The sequence below is a fragment of the Pseudorca crassidens genome, chromosome X (genome assembly GCF_039906515.1).
Source record: "Pseudorca crassidens isolate mPseCra1 chromosome X, mPseCra1.hap1, whole genome shotgun sequence".
In the NCBI taxonomy this organism is placed as follows: domain Eukaryota; kingdom Metazoa; phylum Chordata; class Mammalia; order Artiodactyla; family Delphinidae; genus Pseudorca; species Pseudorca crassidens.
In genome coordinates, this window is record NC_090317.1 from 35,920,055 (window position 1) to 35,942,307 (window position 22,253).

The 22,253-nt window shown below is 35.7% G+C and overlaps 1 protein-coding gene across 1 annotated transcript in view; it reads right to left on the minus strand.

Annotated features, from left to right (window-relative positions):
• ALG13 (ALG13 UDP-N-acetylglucosaminyltransferase subunit) overlaps window positions 1-22,253 on the minus strand; it is a 74,821-nt gene that overhangs the window by 51,617 nt on the left and 951 nt on the right. The window contains 8 exon segments of the mRNA XM_067722689.1: window positions 490-540; window positions 2,570-2,653; window positions 3,210-3,351; window positions 3,353-3,581; window positions 16,866-16,947; window positions 18,123-18,219; window positions 20,730-20,868; window positions 21,900-22,062. Of these exon segments, the coding sequence (XP_067578790.1) occupies window positions 490-540; window positions 2,570-2,653; window positions 3,210-3,351; window positions 3,353-3,581; window positions 16,866-16,947; window positions 18,123-18,219; window positions 20,730-20,868; window positions 21,900-22,062 (987 nt within the window).

The window sequence follows — 22,253 nt, forward strand, 5'->3', positions numbered from 1 at the left end:
AAAAATGTAATTAGTGTAAGAATACGAAGTTAGCAGGGTATTTAGTAAATGTGTTAAGTCCAGAACTATGGAATTAATTTAATCACATAAAATTATTTTTAATATGTTTAGGAATCTTACTCCCACATAAAAGAAGGATAACTACAAATCAGGAGAATTGTTTAATAAAAAAAATAATGACCTAGTAACATTCATTGCCACCCCCCTCCCCCATTAAAGTGAAAAGGCTTGGGTTAGTCCTGTTCCCAAGTAGTGTATACTCTTTCACTAGTCTATAGATGATAAAATTGTTAACACACAATTTTCAATATTCAACACAAAACAACAGGTCAATTCCCAGCCTCTAAACTTTTGCAAGAACTATTTGATTCAACACAGCTGGCTACTTAAGAAAATAGACTGGGCCTAGCTAAAGTGACACAGCTGAATGATACTTAGGCTACTATTCCAAATACTCTGAAAAGATTAAACCCCCATATTTGATCTTACCTTGGGATCTCCCAACCGTTCCAGGTATTTCTCAAAAGATCCCTCCACATACTTCAAAAATAAAACAAACTTGACTTAACCAAATACATAGCATTACTGAAATCTGATTATATTGCTGTTGTTCAGCTGAACAATTATGGTATTAAATGACTACTTTGCACAGCACCTCAAGAAGATTTGTACATACACAAAAGTTAGTGGAGAAAAGCTGGACTATAAGACTATCTCAGGAACTGCTCCTGGCTTATCCACATACCAGTGCATTTCATCAAACAGTATGCCTTTGGAGTTTCTTTTGAAATGCCAACTTAAGTAACGACAATTTTCATAAATCAAGCAAGCACAATAATTATAAGGATTTCAAATTTGACAGCAGACATGCATTTACAAAGTTAAACTGAGGAACTTTAAAAGGAATTTCACTAGTTTCAAACAAAGCACAGGCAACAAGGGAACTTTTTGGGTGATGGAAATATTTTGTATCTTGACTGCAGTAGCAGTTGCTTGACTATATTATTGCCAAAACTTAAAACACTAAACTTACAATGGTGAATTTTATGATATGTAAAATATACCTCAATAAAAATTAAACTCAGGAAATATGATATACATTTAGTTCCATGCATGTGTATCACTAGACTTAAAAAACTATGTTAATTTTTCTCAGTTTCCTTTTTAAACAGTTTTGAGGCATAACTGACATACAATAAGCACACATATTTAAATGGCACAAATAAGTTGACTTACGTATGCACCCATGAAACCATCATGACAATCGTGATAGTGAATATATCCATCACCCCCGTAAGTTTCCTTGTGCCCCTCTATAACTTCACTAACCCCCAAGCAACCACTGATCTGCTTTCTGTCACTACAGATTGAGTTGTATTTTCTAGAGTTTTATATAAAGGAAATCATACAGTATGTACTTTTTTGGGGAGGTCTGGCTTCTTTCACTCTGCATAATTAATCTGAGATTCATCCATGTGGTTTTAAAATTTTACAGACATCTTTGTTACTCAAAATGTGGTCCTTGAACAACAGCAAGCATCACTCAGGAATTTAACTGCTGAAATCTGGGGCCCCAGCTCAGATCTAGTGAATCAGAATTGTTTTTTTAACAAGATCCCCAGGTGATTTGTATGCACAAAAATACTTGAGATGCACTGCTTTACACCATGGTCTTGCATTTGAAGTAATTTCACAAATAATCCTTTCCCCAGGTGTGGTGACCACTAATTAACTTCAAGGTAATAAGCTTTAAAATCAAGAAGGCTTCATATAGTTTTAAAATTCACAGAAACCTGTTGAGAAAATTAAGAGTAAACCTCGAACAGCAGGCAAATACCCATAATATAGTCAGGAGAACAAATAGTACTGGAAGGGCTAGGAATGTTTAAAACAACAAAAAAACAAACAACAAAAAAAACAACAGCCACAGGAAAGGGCGCACTTCAAATCAGATCTTGATAAAACCTTATTTTGTTAACAAGAATTCAAATACTTCAACGTATACGAAGATGCCTTCTAAAAGTTGTTTTAAAGTTAATCATTAGTGGCAGAGCTCCAATTACCAGTTTGTCACATGAAAAAGACATGTTCAGGAATAAGTTGTTTCCTTAGAGTTAAGTTTTACAAGATTCTTCAAGTTGACTGGCTGACAATCACTGTGCATAGAATTAAGAAAGAACACAAGGGGTTCCCATTTATACAAATTTAAAAAATACACATTTAAAAATATTAACATAGCCAAACCCCTCGTGAACTGATTACTTGTTTAAGAGAACTGTGATATGGATAACAGTCACAATGTGACTTTTTGGGTGTGGGGGTGAATAAATAGTGGGAAGGATAAAGATTAACTTTCTTAATTTTTAATTAAAGTACAAAACAATCTAATTCTGGGAGAAGATCCAGAAGCATGCTACTAGCTAGGAGGAAGGAAGTCAACTGAAAATTAAATATTTGCTATTGAGAGGAGATTGCGGGATATAATATTCATGCGTAGGTACTCAAAATTCATTTCCTACCTGCTACATATTCTATGAGCAACTCTCCCTTGGGTATGTATTCTACTTACAGACTCAAACGTTTGTTGATTTTCTCTCATATATGAGACACAAGCCTTCCTGATTTCCAAGTGATGGACCTGGCTGCAAAACAACTAAAAAGAAGAGAAAGACCAGCTCACTGTCAGCAGTTATTTGAAACAGAAGCTTCTAAGTTAAGACTATGAACTGGACACTCAAGTCCTCCCCTTATTCAGAACATACGTAGGAAACTGGGAAATTAAGTCCTGATCTTACTAAAATCTGTTTTTGTCATCTTTAGCGATACAGAAGAGGTATGATTCTGTCATGCCCCCCCTTTCTACTACTATAAATTTTTCCTTAGGCATAAAATTTAGGGGAAGAAGGTGCTGCTTATAAAGGATCAAGATACATTTCAAAGTTTTCTTTAACCCCATTACTTTACCTCTTACATTCCAAAGTGGCATTTAGAAAACAGAGAAGATAGCAAAGGCACAGCAATATATTTGAACTAATCAGCAAAGGCATGCACCAAGCTAATAAGTAGAGAGACCCTGATGTTTTAAATAGGGAAAAGGGAATTTCTGTTGTTCTGTTTGGGTGGGCTACAGGTCTTCTAGCTACAGAACTGTGCCAAATCTCAAACTCCAAAAACTCAGCATAGAGAAGATGTATTTGTTTTCCTTTTACCTGCTCCGAAATAGCCCGAAAGAGGCAAGAGGCATCCTTGGCAGTCAGCTTTCGAAACAGCCCTAAGCTGCCTAAGTATTCATCCATTGATGCCTCATTCAGAGACTTCTGGCCGCAGTACTTTTTCCATCCTTTATGCATTGTGCACAGGGGGTGGAGTTGGGGAGGGGGAGAAAGTAACACAGGTGTGGCAAGAAGGAAAAAGCAGGGTGCAGGTAGGAATGGGTAGCAGTAACAGGGCTTGCTTATGCAGGTATCCAGAAAGCAGCCCAAAGTCTAGGCACGAGAAGGCAGTTGGAGTCAGCGCTGCACAATCTTGGCACTTCTCAGGAGCAGGAGAAGCAAAGGGCTGGCCCAGGATAAGTCGGGACCCTGTGAAAAGAAGAGGAAGAGCCGATGCTCCTAGGAATAGAGAACTTGACTTGAGAAGGAGACGTGGGAGCGAGAAGGAACTTGCAGAGTTACCTTGTTGGGGAAGGGTGGGATTAACCCAACCAGCCCAAGGTTGAGAGAAGTATGCACAAGCAGCTGAGCTTCGGGACCAAAAGGAAGCCGAGTCTGCAGCTTAACTCAAGGCAACTGCTGCACGAGGTTGCAAAGGGACTGCAATAAGGCTCAGGTGTGTATGATGCAGCCCAACCCACATTACATTGCTTTAAGATCTCTGCCCGAATTTTCAACCAGTCTCTGCCCAAGTTCCCTGCTCCCATCATAGTTTCATGTAGATGAGAGGAAAAAAAAATCGGAACATAATTAACTGAGTAAGCGTTTGTGTTAAGACTACCTTAAGAAACAAAGAAAATGGGAGGGAGAGGGGGACTCCCTTGATCTAAAAGGGCAGAGGTCACAGTTCAAGCAAAGTAAAGGGCCAAAGCAAGTTATCTGGATATTTCAGGTATGATGTTTAAGTAATCTCATTTATTTCTCCTAAATAATAATAACCCTCTGCTGGGACCACAGAAATTAAATCCATTAGTTATGCTAGAAAACACTAATACAATTCTTGACTAATGTCTCCAAACTACCGTACATTTACAGAAAGAGAAATTGCAAAAAGTGTCTTTCTCTGAAAATGCAAACAATGAAAATTTAAAATGAAGCTTAATGGAAGAAATATCTTACCCACAAACTTGCTAATAGGCTACATTTAAAATGCTGTGGCACCACACTAGAGGTGTTGGACATGAGAGGCATGTTTCAATGTTTAGGGCACTTTTCTGGAAAAACTGCTCTTAATTCTGAGAAAACCAAAGTAAATACGACTGTACTTTTTGTAAGGTTCAAAAACAGCACTGGTCACTTGTATTACTTGATTTCACTGTCAAGTGTTATTTAAATGCCAAAATCCAATTCCGTTCTTACTTTTTCTAAGTGTTTTAAGAAATAAATAGATGTAAAGCTGGCTTTGGAGAAGCTGCAAAATTAAGCTGCTTTCAGAATTGTTTTTCTGGTATCTGTGGCTCCAGTAGTAATCATGACTGCCTCCAACAGGAAAAGCATCAATAATCAATTTTACAATTTAGGAATGAAATAAAAGCATGGTAGAAAAAATAAAATCTTGACTTTCTTTAGCATGCCAATTTGAAATTACCTTGACTAATTTATTTTTCAAAGAAACCGAAACACTGGTGCAGAAGTTCTGAAACATGGTTTGGGAAGAGGGATCACCATCTTTCTTTAAGACCATAAATTCACTGAGAAAAACTGAATTATAGTGAAAAAGTTAATTCATTTTTGGCATTTTTTACTTGTAGAGAAAAATGTAAATTCTTCATATTTATTGCTATTTATACTAAAAATATGGTATATAAAGCTTCAATCAATATTAACCCATACACTTCATTTTGAAAAAGGGAATAGAAGAAGGGAAAACTGGGAGAGGGAGAGAGAATCAGAAAATAGGTGAAAGAGCAGGAAACAAAGAGAAGAAAAATTAGAGGCAGGAAGACAAAGAGAGATAGAGGAAAGGGAAAGTAAACACACAAAGAAAACACACAGAAAGAAACCCATACAAATTCAGTCAACTGATTTTTGACAAAGGTGCAAAAGCAGCTCAATAGAGAAAATAGTGTTTTTATCAAATGCTGCTGGAACACCTGACATCCATATGCAAAATAAGAACAATGATCCTCAAACTATACCTCACATCTTCTACAATAATTAACTCAAAATGGATCAAAGATCTAAATGTAGAACAAAACTTCAAAACTTTTAGACGACAGCATAGGAAAAAATCTTCAAGACCTTGAGTTGGGAAAAGAGAACTTAGATATGATATAATAAAAGAAAAATTGATTAATTGGACTTTATCAAAATTCAGAACTTTTGCTCCGCAAATGACACTATTAGGAGAGTGAAAACACAAGCCACAGACTGGAAGATACATGTCTGACAAAAAAACTTTGTATCAAAAATATATAAAAGAACTCAAAAGTCAACAATAAGAAAAGAACAATACAATTTAAAATGGGCAAAGATCTGACTACACATTTCACCAAAGATACAGGAGCGTTTAATAAGCACGTAAGAAGGTGTTTAACGTCATTAGGAAAATGCAAATTAAAACCACAATGAGGGCTTCCCTGGTGGCGCAGTGGTTGAGCGTCCGCCTGCCGATGCAGGGTATACGGGTTCGTGCCCCGATCTGGGAAGATCCCACATGCCGTGGAGCGGCTGGGCCCGTGAGCCATGGCCGCTGGGCCTGCGCGTCCGGAGCCTGTGCTCCGCAACGGGAGAGGCCACAACAGTGAGAGGCCCGCGTACCGCGCAAAAAAAAAAAAAACAAAAAAAAAACACAATGAGACATCACTACACACCTACTAGGGTGGCTATGATAAATAGTACAGACAATAACAAGTGTTAGCAAGGACGTGGAGAAACTGGATCCTAAGTAAAAGCAGCCAGATGCAAAAGGGGCATGATTCCAAAAGATATGATTCCATCTATATGAAATATACCAAAAGAACAAATCTACAGAGAAAGAAAGCAGGTTAGTGGTTGCCTAGGGTTGAGATGGGAATAGGTACTAAATGCAAACAGGCACAAAGGATCTTTTTGATGGATAAAAATGTTATAAAACTCTTTTGTGGTGACGTTTGCACAACTTTGCATAATCACTAAGAATTACTGAACTGTACACTTAAAACTGGTGATCTTTTAATAGCTTTATAACATAGTTCACATACCATACAATTCACTCACTTAAAAGGTGAATTTCAATGGTTTTTTAGTATATTTACAGTTGCATGTCCATCACAATTTTACATTACCCCAAAATGAAACCCCACATCCCACAACCATCAGCCTCCAATCCTCCTATCCCCACCAACTCCATGCAACCACCAATTTACTTTCTGTCTCTACATATTTGCCTATTCCGCACACTTCAAATAAATGGAATACAATATACAGTTCTGTGTAACTGACTTCTTTCACTTAGCATGATGTTTTCAAGGAGCACCTATGTATCAGTATTTCAATCCTTTGTATAGTTAAGGCAGATTTTATTTATCCATTCATCAGTTGACAGACATTTGGGTTGTTTTCACTTTTTGACTATCATGACTAAGGATGTTATAAACATTCGTGTCCAAGTTTTCGTTTGGACATTTCTATTCTCTTGGGTAATACCCAGGAATGGAGTTGCTGGATCATATGGTAACTCTATGTTTAACCATTTGAGGAACTGTCACCACTTTCCACAGCAGCTGCACTATTTTCATTCTCATCAGTAGTGTATGAGGATTCCCGATTCACATCCTATCAACACTTACTGTCCATCTCTTAGATTACAGCCATCCTATGTGGGTATGAAGTGGTATCTTGCTGTGGTTTTGTTTTGCATTCCCCTGATGGCTAATAATGTTGAGCAGCATCTCTTCATGTGCCTATTGGCCACTTGTATATCTTTAATGAGATACTACTACATACATCTTAGAATGACTAAAATAATTTTTTTTTAATGACAATACCAAGTGTTGACAAAGATGCAGAGCAACTGAAACTCTCGTATGTTGCTGGTAGGAATATAAAATAGTACAGCCACTCTGGAAAAATAGTTTAGCAGATTCTTATAAAATAAAAAAGAGTTGCCATATGACACAGCAACCCCACTTCTGGGTAAATATTCAAGAGAAATGAAAACTTAAGTTCACACAAAAACCTGTACATGAATATTTATAGAAGCTTTATTCATAATCATGATTCCTCCCAAACTGGAAACAATCCAAACATCCTTCAACTGGTGAATGGACAAACTGTGGTACATCCATACAACAGAATACTCCTCAACAATAAAAAATAATGAATTATGGATATATACAAGAACATGTGTGAATCGCAGATGCATTGTGCTAAGTAAAAGGAGAGATTCAGAAGGCTACATACTGTATGACTGCATTTATATGACATACTGGAAAAGACAAAACCATAGGAAGGAAAAACAGATTGGTTGCTGCCAGTAGTTAGCATTGTAGGAAAGGGTTGACTACAAAGGGATGACAGGAGCGGATTTATGGGTGTGGTGGAAGAGTTCTGTATCTTGATTGTAGTGGTGCTTACATGATTATGCATTTTTCAAAATTTATAAAACTGTACATGAAAAATGCTAATTTTGCTGTATTTAAATTTAAAAATAAATAAAACAAAAATAGTAGAAGGAACAGAATTTACAGTTGAGGAGCTCACAAAACAGACAAGGTTGGAGAGAAAAAACAAGAAAATTAGAGGATCAATTCAGGAAAGCCAATATCTAACTAACAGGAGTCTCAAAATGAGATGAAGAAAGCGGAGAGGAAGAAATAATGATGATGATGTATGGAAAATTCTAGCACTGCAGGATATGACTGTCTATATTTAGACTGAAAAGGTCCATGAAGTAGCCAGAACAATGAAAGCAAAAAAGATGATCTGCAATGCATATAACAACATTCTAAAGCTTTCTGAGAGGAAAAACAGGTCTTAAAAGATCACACATATGAATAGCAATAAACTTCTCATCAGAAGAACTAGAAGCTAGAAAACAATGAAGTTCAATATATGAGGGGAAATTATTTCCAACCTTGAACTCTATACACCAAGCTATCAATCAGATGGAAGAGTAGAAGGCATTTTCAAACTTGAAAGATTTAAAAAAATGCGCCTTACTGTCAGAAAGCTAGTGGAGGATATCTGAAACCAAAACAAAGAAGTTAAACCACAAAAAGGGGTGGGGCACATAGAATCCTGGAAACAGAAGATTCAACACAAGAGAAGCAAAAGGAATTTTTAAGATAAGGATAAAGGGGAAATCCCAGGAGGACAGACTTTTAAGCAGGACTAGATAGAGAACAACCAGTTCAGGTAAAAGAAAAGAGAACTCCAGCACAGACATAGTAAAACATAAATAATAATAAAAGTCATAGATAACCTAGCATATTTAAACATACTAGGAAAGATGGCCACCTCTGTTGGAGTTTGGGAATAGTTCTATAGAAAACTGAGCAAATGAAAAAACAGAAATGAGGTAAACAGTTTTATAGAAATGTAATCAATCAACACTTACTACATGGCTCATATGTGAATACTGTACTCAAAGAATCATAATAATGTCAACACTGAAAACAGATCTCACCATAACTGATAAACTAAATTTGTTTTTGTTTTTTAAATTTAAATATCACCTGTAGACTTCCCACTGTGGAAGCAAGGGAGGAGGGAGATAAAGCCTCTCTTCCACAGCAGGAAGTCTACAGATGATATTTAAATTTAAAAAACAAGTTCGAAAATATCACTTATAAAACATATAAAATAATGTAATATGGTTACCTACAGGAAGCAGGATTAGAGATGGGGAGGAATGGGACATAGAACTGCTGTTTCTTGTTATAAGTCTTGTAGAACTAGTTAAAATTTTATATATTTACATGTATTAAGAAATAATAAAATTAAAAATTCAATAAAGTGAGCAAGAAACAGACTGGCATAATAAATTGGGAAAATAAATGATAAGTAGAATGTTACAGCTAAAAGGGACCTCTTATTTTACAGATGAAGAAACGGGTTTCAAATAATTATAAGCCTTACCCAAGTTTTCACATCCAATTGGCAATAGTACTAGGACTAGAACTACATATTGTCTCCTGATTCTTGTATAATTATTATAAAGAGTAACTGCATACTAAAGAAGAAAAGATATGAACAAGGACTCAGAGATGGTTAAGTACAAGTCATGTTCCCCAAATTAGTACAATAGGACTTTTTAAAAAAGACCTGTGGGACAATACTAGAATTCATCCTGTATATAACAGAAAGCAATTTCATAGTATTTAATAGTGTCCTTTGAAATATCTATTGCATTGAAATCCAAACTGGCTATTTTTCCACAGCAAACTACTCCAATCCTGCAAACCTCTAGAACAGTGGTTGGTTCTTAAGTGAAGGGCTTGAAAAAGGATTACCCCATGCCCAGAAATTCTGATTCAGCCAGGTCTGGGGTGGGTCCCAAGAATTTGCATTTCTAACAAGTTCTCAGGAGATGCTGATGCTGCTAGCCCAGGACCACACTTTGGGAACCAGTGCTCTAGAACAAGGTGTTCCACAAGTTATTAAGTATTCCTAAGAAGAGAGTTTCAAGGCCACCTACCATAATCCTGTCTTTGAGGTTCATATGCCCATTAGCAATATTGAAGGAGTCAAGGAATGCTAAAGTTACCTGCTTAACTTTGACCTGGTCTTTCCTGTAAGGGGAAAAATGGTTTAGGAAAAGGCCAAGTCAAAGTTAAACAGGTAACTTTAGCATTCAAGTTACTAATGGTTTTTAATGCGCTACAGCTACTGCTTTCAAATTTTCAAAGTTTAAAAAAAAAAAATTTTCAAAGTTTGAGAAATGTTACTCCAGGAATTTTTCTGTGGTCTAAATCTAAGGTTGTTGGAATAATTACATAAGATACTGCATGTCAAGTGTGTAGCACATAAGTGTTTAAGTACTGACTGCTGTTAACTGCTACCTGCCAAATAAAGTGGTTCACTAAGAAATTATTCTTTGGTCAAAAAAAGAAAAAAATATGGTAAGAACCAGAACAATTTCACCTAAATTCTTGAAAATAATGGGAAGAAAAATAATTGCCTTAAAGACCTTTTAAGCACTGTACTGTGGGTACAGATTAAAATAAAACAAATGGAAGAAAATTAAAATAATTTAAAATAATTATCATTTGACCTGTCATAAAATTGACGTGCTTTAATTTTACAACTACTTTCCATACTGTAATTCAACTTGAAAATGGGATTTGTTGTTTTAACTGGAATTGCCTATTTCTTCTTTCACTGATGAAGTAGGGAAATTCTTTGAAGTACAACATATAAATACTGATAGTTTTAATTCTAAGATAACACTCCTTCATGTCGCAACCAATTATATGAGGTATATGCCGGGAATTTTTTTTTAACAGCATACATTGTCTGTGACAATGTGTGTATATGGTATAGTTGCAAATGTATAATTGTAAATGTATAAAAATGATGCTTCTGAGTTATTTTAATTTCTAAGAGACAATACGGTACCGTGAAAAGAATATTATGAACTTTGTTATGCCACTTTAATCTCTGCATCAGTTTCCTTATCTGTAAAATAAAGGAGATGGGCTGTATGATCTCTAAGCTCTCTTTCCGGTCTAAGGAACTGTGATTCTCTGTGATTCAGTGGTGGGTAACAGATTTGCCCTCCCTTTAGATGATCAAATTTGTGATCAACATTAACCATAAAAATAGCTTATAGGGGGATTAACATATCATCCTGGCAAATTGTGAGGCTGTGGCCCACATAAAAATGAATGATAAATCTTACCTTATCAAACGAAATAAACAGACCTACGTTTTTAAAGGTAACAAAATTTGTAACTATATGTGGTGATGGATGTTAACTAAACTTATTGTGGTAACCATTTTTCACTATATACATACATCAAATCATTATGATATACAAGTTAAACAATGTTACATGTCAATTATATCTCAACAAAGCTGAAAAAATTAACAATAGATACATGTATATAAGGACTTGTAACAACCTGCTGAAAAGGCAATTAGTATTTTTTTAAAAACATAATACTAAATCATTTAACTATTTTTAGTACCAAATAACAAGGGGGCAATGGGGGAAATTGCTCTGCAACTCTACAGAACCTTTTTAAGGTCTTTCATTACTGAAAAATATAATGGTAAACTGTCTTTTTTTAAAACATGTTTTAACAGCACTCTGAAACTAGAACCTGTCACTTCCTTTCATGGTGAACATTTAAACAGAACTAGCAAAGCAAGGTTAATGAGGAAAAGAAATACAATGGTCCCAAAACAAAATTTGGCCAATACGGCCCTATTCAACCTCCTCAAGGAGACAATAAAGAAAAAGAACTGATTTCCCAGAGCAGTTATCCTTGCTCAGATATGCAAAACAGAAGAAACATTACCAAGAACCACTTGCTTTCATTTCCCTCTCTTCCCTACTTCCACCTGAAGCATTCTAATACAGATTAGAAAAAAAGGAAAACAGTATTCTTTAAAAATATATCATCTTGACACAGAAATACTGAAGGTTGCTTTCTGTTGTTTTTTTTAAGCTACTTGCAGTGTCCAATCTGTCTATAGACAGACAGGGGATTGAAGAAAGGGAGAATAAAGACCAGAACATTCTTTTCTTTGTTTTGATGCACTGAAAAGACTCGGGCACTTAAACCTCTAAGTAAACTTCAATTCTCTAACTACAACCCCAACTAGAGACTGAATATGAATTTAAATATGAAATTCAATGAAGATTTTGCCTTCTGTATCATTTAGGACAATATACTGTGAATTCTAGGAAAATATCTCTAAGCCTATTCCTACTTCTTAAAACAAAAACTCTAACCAAGAGAAAATGTCTTATTTCAACATTTTTTATTTTCAAATATGCCACACAATTGTTTTTATGTCTTAGAAATCACCTATGAGGAAAGCTAGTTTTACTAATTCACAAATGGAAAAACTGAAATCCAGAAAATTACTTAGGCTGAAAATTTAGGAATGGTTTTCACTCCTAAATTTGGGGAGTGTATTATCCACCCACTTCATACAGTAGTGGAAAAACCACCACCATGTTCTGGACAAAAGGGGAAATGAACAGTAACAAAGATGCAATATATGGCCTCTCACAGACATCATTCTAACAGTGACTATCAGTTCAGCAAATACGTTAGAAGCACACTTAACAGTAAATGAGTAAATTACAACACTGTATTGCTTTACCAGATAGCCCAATGTAATATATCCTAAAATAATTACTACGAACGAAAATAATTTTCATTTAGTTCCTTTTATCAATTAGAAACAGTACTACACAAGACATTATGGGTTATAGATACTGAGTTAAAGTATTAAGGTTAGTGTCAAAATGTGTTGTTTGGCATGTTTTAAACGAAGAGAAAAATTTATAATTTGTGTTGTATTATAAAAACTGGAAATTACTAAACTTAAATGTATTTAATCAGAGGGTTTAATTATAAAGGAGTCTAACAGTTACCATCAAATATTAATGAACAATGACCAAGGAATTACTGAAGTTGGCTTCCGTCTAGGAATTCTTAACCTGGGGCGGCCTCAAGGTACCTGTAAATTCCCTGAAATTCATAGCAAAATATGTATATGTGTGAGTAGAGAGAGAAGCAATAGTTTTAAGTATTTTGAAGGGTTTCATGACCCCAAAAAAGCTTAAGAACTACTGCCTCAGAAAGCAGGACTGTAGCCATCAAAATAAAATCATGACACTGGAATTCCCTGGCAGTCCAGTGGTTAAGACTCCGCACTTCCAACGCAGGGCACACAGGGAGGACATAAAAAAAGGAAAATTCATGACAGAGTGTCAATCATAATAGATAATTTCAGCCAGGATACAGTAAAAATTCATAAAGACAATAAGGATCTAGAAGTGAAATACTAAAATAGATGAGACATGATGGTATAAAAACCCCTCAAAATATTTTTTAAGAATCAATATCAATGTCAAGAAACATGTATTTTACTTTCCCGTTTGAAGCTAGATTGTTTTGCTCACCTTTTACCTAGCCACCAACAAAAATCATAAGAATTCAAAGAACTATACAAGACTGTGCTAGAATATTCATGTAAGGAATTAACCATTTAACAAGGAGTTAAGTGTGATTTGGTGGTTATCCTAAACCTTTCTCCATATAATCTTTTACTGGAAAACACTATAGCTACTGCTGTTTATAAACCTCTGATTTTTAACACCATGTTTGTCCGAAAATCCCCAACAGGTAACCGTTCTTTGACAGACCCTTAAATACCATTAGAACATTACATAGGATCAGCACTACTATGTTTTAGATGCCATTCCTATAGATGCTTGATCCTACAAACTTCACCATATAATGCGATGGTCACATCTTTCTCTTGAACAAGAGACATACTAGATATTTTGAAGTCAAGTCAAAGAGAGTAGGAAATGAATGTGTGCATGACAATGTTTCCTAGACCCAATACCTAACCAAGATGAGAAAAGAATACTAAGTTACAGAAGTGCGTTTATCATTTACGGATAACCAACTGTTTTTCAGGCAGAGGATACATGAATGTATAGTTCCTCCTCAACTATACTTAAGAGTTCCTCCAGAGCAGGAATCATGTCTTGAGTCCTGCTGATGTAAAAAGTAGATTCTTATCATGCACTTATGTTTAAAAAAAAAAACTAAGAAAACAAATAAATGGGCTTGAGCCATTTAGGAAGTAAAGCTGAGAGTACCTGGTGACGAATCATATATAAAGGGTTGGAGCTGTAAGAATTAAAGCCTGGAAGACTGACTAAATGGTGACACCATTAACAGAGATAAGGATCTCAGAAGGATGAAAAGGAGAAATATGATTTTAGTTTGGGGCATATCAAGTTTAGGGTGCTTAAGAGAATTAACAGAGTGACATGACCTATAAGCAACTGGAAATACCATGCAGAAGCTCAAATCACAGTTGGGGGATGGATAGGGGAGTCAATAGTAGAAACCCTGGGAGTGATGAAAATACCAAGAAAAAAATATACAAGGAGGACCAAAAATAGAGCCCCAAACACAAACATTTACAGAGAAAACAAAAGAGCTGGTAAGTAAGTTGCAAACAGGTAAATGACTGGGAGTTTCTCCACAGGAGTTTTATGAGTAGTGATCAGTATGCTTTTAAATAGCAATGTAAAAACTGAAATAGGTTACATACCCATGGCTACCATACAATCTAAATTTTTTGGAATAGTCCCCTGATTTCAAATATACAGTCCTCCTGTCCCCATAAATGATGGAAACATACTGGAATTCAGTGTTCCAATTACAATTCCCAGACCATCTTTTGGATACTTCAGTAGCGTAACTCCTTCCCACCCCCCACCCCCCCCCCCCCCCCCCCGCCCCGGGTACGCAGGCCTCTCACTGTTGTGGCCTCTCCCGTTGCGAAGCACAGGCTCCGGACGCACAGGCTCAGCAGCCATGGCTCACGGGCCCAGCCGCTCGGTGGCATGTGGGATCTTCCCGGACCGGGGCATGAACCCTTGTCCCCTGCATCGGCAGGTGGACTCTCAACCACTGCGCCACCAGGGAAGCCCAGTGTTAACTCCTTTTTCACATTATGCTCTGAACTCATTTTCCTCATCTGCAAAATGCAACAACAGTAACTATTTCATAGAGTTATACTGTAAAGATTAAATGAGTTCATTTGTGTAAAATATTTCAAACAGTACATGATACACACTAAGCAGGCAAGGGTGTTAACTGTTACTGTTATTTTTCATTCCCCACTCCCCCATAAAGATACGGTACTAATTGTTCAGCAGAAAATTGATTACCACACAGCTATCAGGACCACCGTGTCCAAATCTTTCCCAAAAATACAATTTCAAGTAATCTGGCCATACATCCCATTTCTCAGACCACATGAAGATTTTTGGTCATCTCTGATAATTTCCTATTTTTAATAAATCACAGGGATTAAGTGCTTATACTATAATAAAGAACCAAGAAAAATATCTATATTACTGTTAGTCATTCCTGACATCCTTAGTCTTGGAAAATTTCCTCAAATTATCAAAGTGGTATACATTTTTATATTGCCCTTTGTGTCCACATGATTTGCCTTTAAAAGCATACAAAGCAGTGCTCTAATACAGGTTCTTGGTGTCTAGAATCACCTGATAATCCTTTTTGAGATGACTATTTTTCAATGTTACAGAACTGTGCATCAAGTTCATCAGTTGTACTATCTTACCTAACACCAAATCCTACTCTTTCCTTCCAAATTATAAGCATGTAGTCATCTAAAATCCTTACTTCCCAAGCATACTATAACTTCACATCACTTTTCACCTACTCCATCAATCAACTTTCTATTACCTGTCCACCTTTGCACATACCAATGATGTGAATTTCTCAAACTACTAAACTTTCTCTTTCACTTCCTCATCCCTGGATATCTAAATACCTCTCAACAGAAAACTGCTACATAAACTGCATTGCACTTATACACTGATTTCAAACATCTGAAGCCCAGTCAGGTAATGAAACTAAACAAATTTTATTGGGTAAATATTTCAAATAGAATTTTGATTACCATGAATTTTTTCTTAAGGACCAATTAGAAATACCCTTCTAATTGGGCAATTAATTTATCCTAGCCTCTTTCCTCATCTGTAAAATGAATGGTTTGCACTAGGTATTTTTAAAATTCTCTACCAATTCCCAAAATCTACAATTCTTTGTCTTAAAGTCTTTATTTGTTCAATCTAGTATCAATGCTATACCGTGGCATTTTGCTAGATTCCAAAAACTCAGGAATCACCGGTTTCTAAGTCCCAGCTAAGGTTGCAATACACCAAAGGAAAACCCAATTTAGTGAACTGTGAAATTCCTTCTAAAATAATTAAACTTCTGAAAATGAAGAAAATCTCCCTCGGAAGGGATTAAAGTAACTAAAATAAATACTAGGCAAACAAATATAAAGAAACAAAAAGCTTACAACATGTATTATGGTATGGTAGAAAGAGCACAGGACTGAGAGTCAAGAAGTTGCTTCTAGTGGCAGCTCTGCCAAAGGCTGTTATTTTAGACAAGTTGTAACCTCTGGCCTTCTTCCTCATCTGTGAAATGAAGGGATTGGACTACATGATCTTGAGGATTCCTGCCAAATCAAAATGGTTCTAAGATATCCTTTGATTTTTAAACCCCACAAGTGATATAAAATTTTACAAAGGTATAGTCAAGAGATGTCACTACACACAACTGACACCACTGGCTTAAGCCTCTGCTAAATGAAATAATGGAATCTGGGTTATGTGCTCTTGTGGGAAAGAAGCAGAGGATTTGGGGCCCTATGCTGCTCTTTAGTTGTCTAATGTTTGAGTAGACCCTTTCCTTTGTTTCTGATTCTCTATGGTTAATCCTTCATGACATAAGATAATTAAAGACTGAGTGATCAACATAAATTTTAAGCCACATTTTTTCTCAATCTAGAGAAACATTTAAAAGAGAGGCCAGAAAAGTGAAATTCTCTCTATGGATTTGAATAGGGCCTTTCCTACAGCATTAGGTTAACATTAATATACAATTATGATTATGGTGCTATGAATTCTCAACTGTGTATATTACTCACTTTTTAGGTTATTCTCAGCAAAATTTAATCCAAGTTGGTATCCTCCTGCTACCCGGCCGGAGTACTTCTCAGCCACCACCTTCTACCATTAGTAAGAATTTATTTTAATATTAGCCTAAGTAAAACACAATCAGGAAAATAAATCTACAGAAACATTATATAATGCATCCCAAGTAAAATGTTTAGAATATTCAACATTTTGGGATAATGCAATCAAAAATGAATCTTTATAGTGAATGCTCTATTTTTATGGATGAATTATATCTAAACTTTCTACCAGAAAACTATCAATACTTATGGATAATCTAGTTTATTTTATAGATCTTGAAACCACTCACCATAATCAGAATTTCATAAAGTATCTATTTTGAGTTATGTGAATTTTAAAACCATATATTTAGGCCATTACACACATCAGATCATTTATTCATTTGTAAAAGTAACTTTATAAGGGCATAAATTCCTCTATGATGCTACAGTAAATGTTTCCACACCACTGTGGGGGGGGGTCCTTAAAAAATAACAGCAAGTCCTATTGGCACAAGTGCTTTTTGATTTACTCTTCTCAAACCAGTAAAGCTTTGACATTGGACAAGTTTATTTTTGTCACTTTCTATTCATATTTTACAGGAAAACAGTGAACACATCCACTCCACTCTATTCTTCACGATAACAGTAGTTTCTCGAAGTACAACAGATCAACTGACTTGATAGTTAATCTTTTTAAGGTAATTATTGAGCTTTTTATTTCACAGAACACAATCCATCTTTTTTTTTTTTTAATTTGGCTCCTTGGATTATGAAGCTAAAGATTCTGACTCAAATTTTTTTTACAAGTTTGTTACTGTTTCATTTTTTACTCTAATATCAAATTAACTACATTTGAGGTTTCTGTCAAAGTTTTCATATTTAATTCATTTTTTTCATGATTCCAAATCCATTTGGGATTCTAGAATAAAACGTGGGAATGCTCACTACATATTTCTTTTACTAAAACATTGAAGAATAAGGAAAAATCTAATAAATTTGTGAAACTGCAATTAGAATCTGGACCCAAATGCTAACATTCACACCATAAAATTTTCTATACATTCTACAGATGTAGGAGACTTATTAATTTATATTATTCTACAAATATATACTCTATATTTAATTTGATTTAACCACATTCCATAAGTTGAATTTGAGGGGTGTTTTTAAAGCTTTGAGAGTTTAGTGTTTAGTTTGAGTGTTTAGTGTTTATTTTTGTAATCCAACAACTTTATCCAAAAATGCAGAAAATTTTTCTGGCTGGCCAGGAGGAAAACATTTCAGTGTTGAAAAGTCCATTGACTGTAACAGCCCAGGAAGCATGCTAAAACAAAAGAAGAAAAATATTAGGTAATATGGGAGAAAATTCCGTAATTCAATGCTGCCCACTTGATGACTGAATCTAACTTCCAAGAATATTGTGATGGTTCTCAACCTGTGTATGTGAATTTCAATGTATTTTAATATTATAGGTATACACAATAATAATAAAATAATACAAAGCGCATTACATGTCAATAGCAATTCAACATTTTATCTTTTACATCAACTGAAATATTTCAGAAATGGTATTTCATGAAAGATGTGGTCACATGGCTTTGGAACACTTCTCATGACTGGGCAGATATAACTTGAAGCAAACTCAATTTATGAAAACAGAATAAATGAAACCAAAAGTAACAGCTGCAAGACAAGAACAATAAGCTGGGGAGACTACTAGACCATGCATGAAGATTGTGAAATAATTTTTGCTAGTAATTTACTACCATAAATCCATATATAACTAAGCAACATACAATCGCTATGCACGTTGGAAATAAGGTTCAGACCCACAACATAAAACTATTACTTCAGAAATTTAATTAAACCAGCCACTTAAATTAGAACAGACAATCATCCAGCCTACATTTGGGGCAAATAAATGATATACCTAAAATAAAAATACAACTAATTATTGATTCTCCTTATGGCATCCACGTGTGCAACTTTCTTGAAACTAATACAAGAAAAAAAGAATTCTAAAACTGAAAAAAAAATAAATAAATTGGAGATTTGTACAGCTCCTTTTTCAGCCTGAGTAGAGAGTCAGGATGTGTCTATGAAATCAATGTTTTCCCCTTTTTAATGTACTAACATAAAAATCGAAGCTGATTTAATGTTTAGAATGAAAATACTCATCAAAAGTGTCTGGAAAAATTGACTTGCATAAACCAAGGAAGATGAACGTTGATTCCTCTTCAAAAATGGTATTAACCCCTAACAATCTCAACTACCTAAGGACAGATATGCCCATTATCTGAAGCCCACATAATTCTGATTATCTAGCTTCTCCCCTGACTCACAATATTTTAAGAATCGCTTCTATATTACAAAGCCACCCTGACATTCCCTCTCCTCCATCATTATGGGGATTAGGACACCAACCATTGCTCCTGGAACAATCAATGAATCTGTCTCCTCTCAATGAGAATAGGAAACTTTGTCTGTTTTTGTTCACTGATGATGCCAAGTACCTAGAATAATGCCTGGCACACAGTATGTGCCCAATAAATAATGAATAAACAAGTATTTACTGAGTGCCTAAGACACAGAAGCAGTAATATTAAAAGAAAAGCTTATGTTCTAACCAGTTTTTTCTAAGGTTTATTTTCAAATTAATTTCAATTTATTATAACATAAGAAATATTCATTTTGTAATACTTCTATGAGGTCTTTTCTTTTTAAAACATCAAATTAGGATAGCTTTTAAAGTCCAACAATTGGGAATTACTGACCTGACCCTTTGGCAAGCTTCTAGTGTCTGAAGAAAAATTAATAGAAAACCAGCAATTTTCTTCATCCTTCTATTGTGATGTTGATCAGTTCTTGCTGAATTCTAATATACTTCTAGAAAATAATACTCCTTACCATAAAGCAATTCCTCTGCTTAAAATACTCCCATGGCTTCTTATTAAACACAGAATAAAATCAGAACTCTTCTGTGAACTATCCCCACCCAGCTTCATCTTCATACTACATTCTCTCCCTTGCTTACTGTACTCCTGCCACACTAACCCTCTGTTCCTCAAACACACCAAACTCCAAGCTCATTCCCAACTTAGGGCCTTTGCAATTGCTGCTGTTCCTTCTGCCTCTACAGCTTCACATGAGTGGCTCTTCCTGGTTATTCAGGTCTCAGCTCAAATGTCATATACCCAGTTATGCCTTCCCCGACCATTCTAATTAGTCTTCACCCCAGCTATCACATCACCCTGCCCTATTTTCTTCATAACACATTTCACCATATGAAATTATCTCGACTGCTTATTTATGAACTGTTTACTGTCTATCTCCCACCACTAGAACATAAGCACCATGAAAGCAGGGACTTTACGTCATGTTTAGCACTGTTATCCACAGCACCAAAAACAATGCCTGCCATGTATTAGATATAGTTGAATGAATGAATGAGTAAATTTAATTTAGGGATTCCAGTGGATTTACTGAAGGCAAAACCTTAATTAAAAATAAGCAAATGCCTTCCTTAAATAATGAAAAATAATGAACACAAAAGTTTATATTCTCAGAGACCTGCACACCCAGATGAATACACACAGATACGTGCACACACACACATTCAGATATTCACATGCAATGAAATAAGCATAGACACTGAAAGAAATACAACACAGATATCACAAAGTAGAAGACAAATGATCAGGTTTTACAGGTGAGAAAATCAAAATGTTTGCTAAGTGGGAGAAGGTAAGAGATCAAAGATACAGGCGGGTTAGGCAGGTGGGTAAGAATAGCTAGGAAGGAATTAAGAGGTCAAATAATCAGTCTCTAGTATACCTGCAGGTACAGTAAAAGAGATGCCCGTCTTTGTGTAGCTGCTTTGCCAATTCCAGCTGATGATTGTTCATCAACTTTTCATTTATAACCACTATGAGTGGCTTTCTTTCTTCCAGAGTCTCCAAACAGCTTCCTGCACCTACAAAAATATACCAAATTTGTTAACACAGTTTAAAAAAAAGTTAGTCATTCACCAGGCCTTATAACTAGAACTCAAAAGATGAAAAATTTAGTTGGCAACACTACAAATCAAGCCTTTTAATTATACATCCAAAATGACAAAAAACAGTTATGAGTGGTCTCTAGTGTTACAAACCTGACTTGAAAAACACATTCTTTATCACTGCCAACAATATCAGTGCTTTGCAACTTGCCCTCTAGTAGTATGCCCTGGGCATGGGCCTTGAATCCAAATAAGATTCAGGTTCAACATACTGTACATGAAGCCATACTGCACTTCTATTCAAACACAAGTAAAAAAGCAAGCCTTCAGTAGTGACAAGCACCAATAAAGGAAAACTTTGACCACTCCTTATGAGTCTGCTTGTCAAAAGAGTCAAGGATAAATCTCCACAAACATGCATATATACAATATTTGGGTCAATTCAACTTTTAACTCTAAACTCATTTAGATAATTTAAATGGGAGCGAGGGGACTGCTAAGTGAGCAGACAAATCCTTTTTGGGTAGACGATACCAGCACCAGACTGTTATCTGCCTGCCGCTTACTGACTGGACAAATTACTTAACCTTTTAATAGAAATGTAAAAAATCTTCCAAAGCCAAATTCTCAATGACCAATCCGACCAATCAGATGGCTGAACGTTCCTGCAGACCTAAGCCCAGATACTAATTCCCACTGACAACTCTTGACACATGTCATTGGATAACTTATTTTGCTTGTGTTTAGGGTTTCTGTAAACCCTAAAGTTTACAGTTCTGTAAACTGTAAAGCTGGCCTTCAGTGATTGATTTCCCATTTTTCTATCACCCAGAATTATAAATTCTCTCCAATAATGTTCCCGACTGCTATATTGCAATCAGTATTTTATTCAAAATGGCTACCGGTGAGTTACCCTAGTGATTTTATTTTACATCAGAAAGGTTCGAGTTTCTTTTCTTATTTGTTGTCTATCAAAAACCAAACCGGACAGTTCTACGGCACTTTACCGGCGTGACTAATAACAAGATCTGCTTTCTGAAGGTCTTCTTTCAATGAATCCTTGTATCTGTAAACATCCAGAATAAATGACTCCGTACTGAATGGTTCAGGTACCACCTTTCCTCTACCTATTTGTAGGACAAGTCGGTTGTAACCGAGGCTCTGGATTATCTGAAACGGGAAAAAAGAAAAAGCGGGCCTTTTAAACAGGCTACTGTAAAAACAGTAATATCGACAACAAACCACCCAATCGGAGCACGAGCTGCCGAATAAATAGTCGAACTGGAGCCCGTTAGTTTTTCAAATGGCTCCTTTTCCCCCCGTCCCGGGCCCCGACTTGGCACCTCACTAGCCCTAAGGGA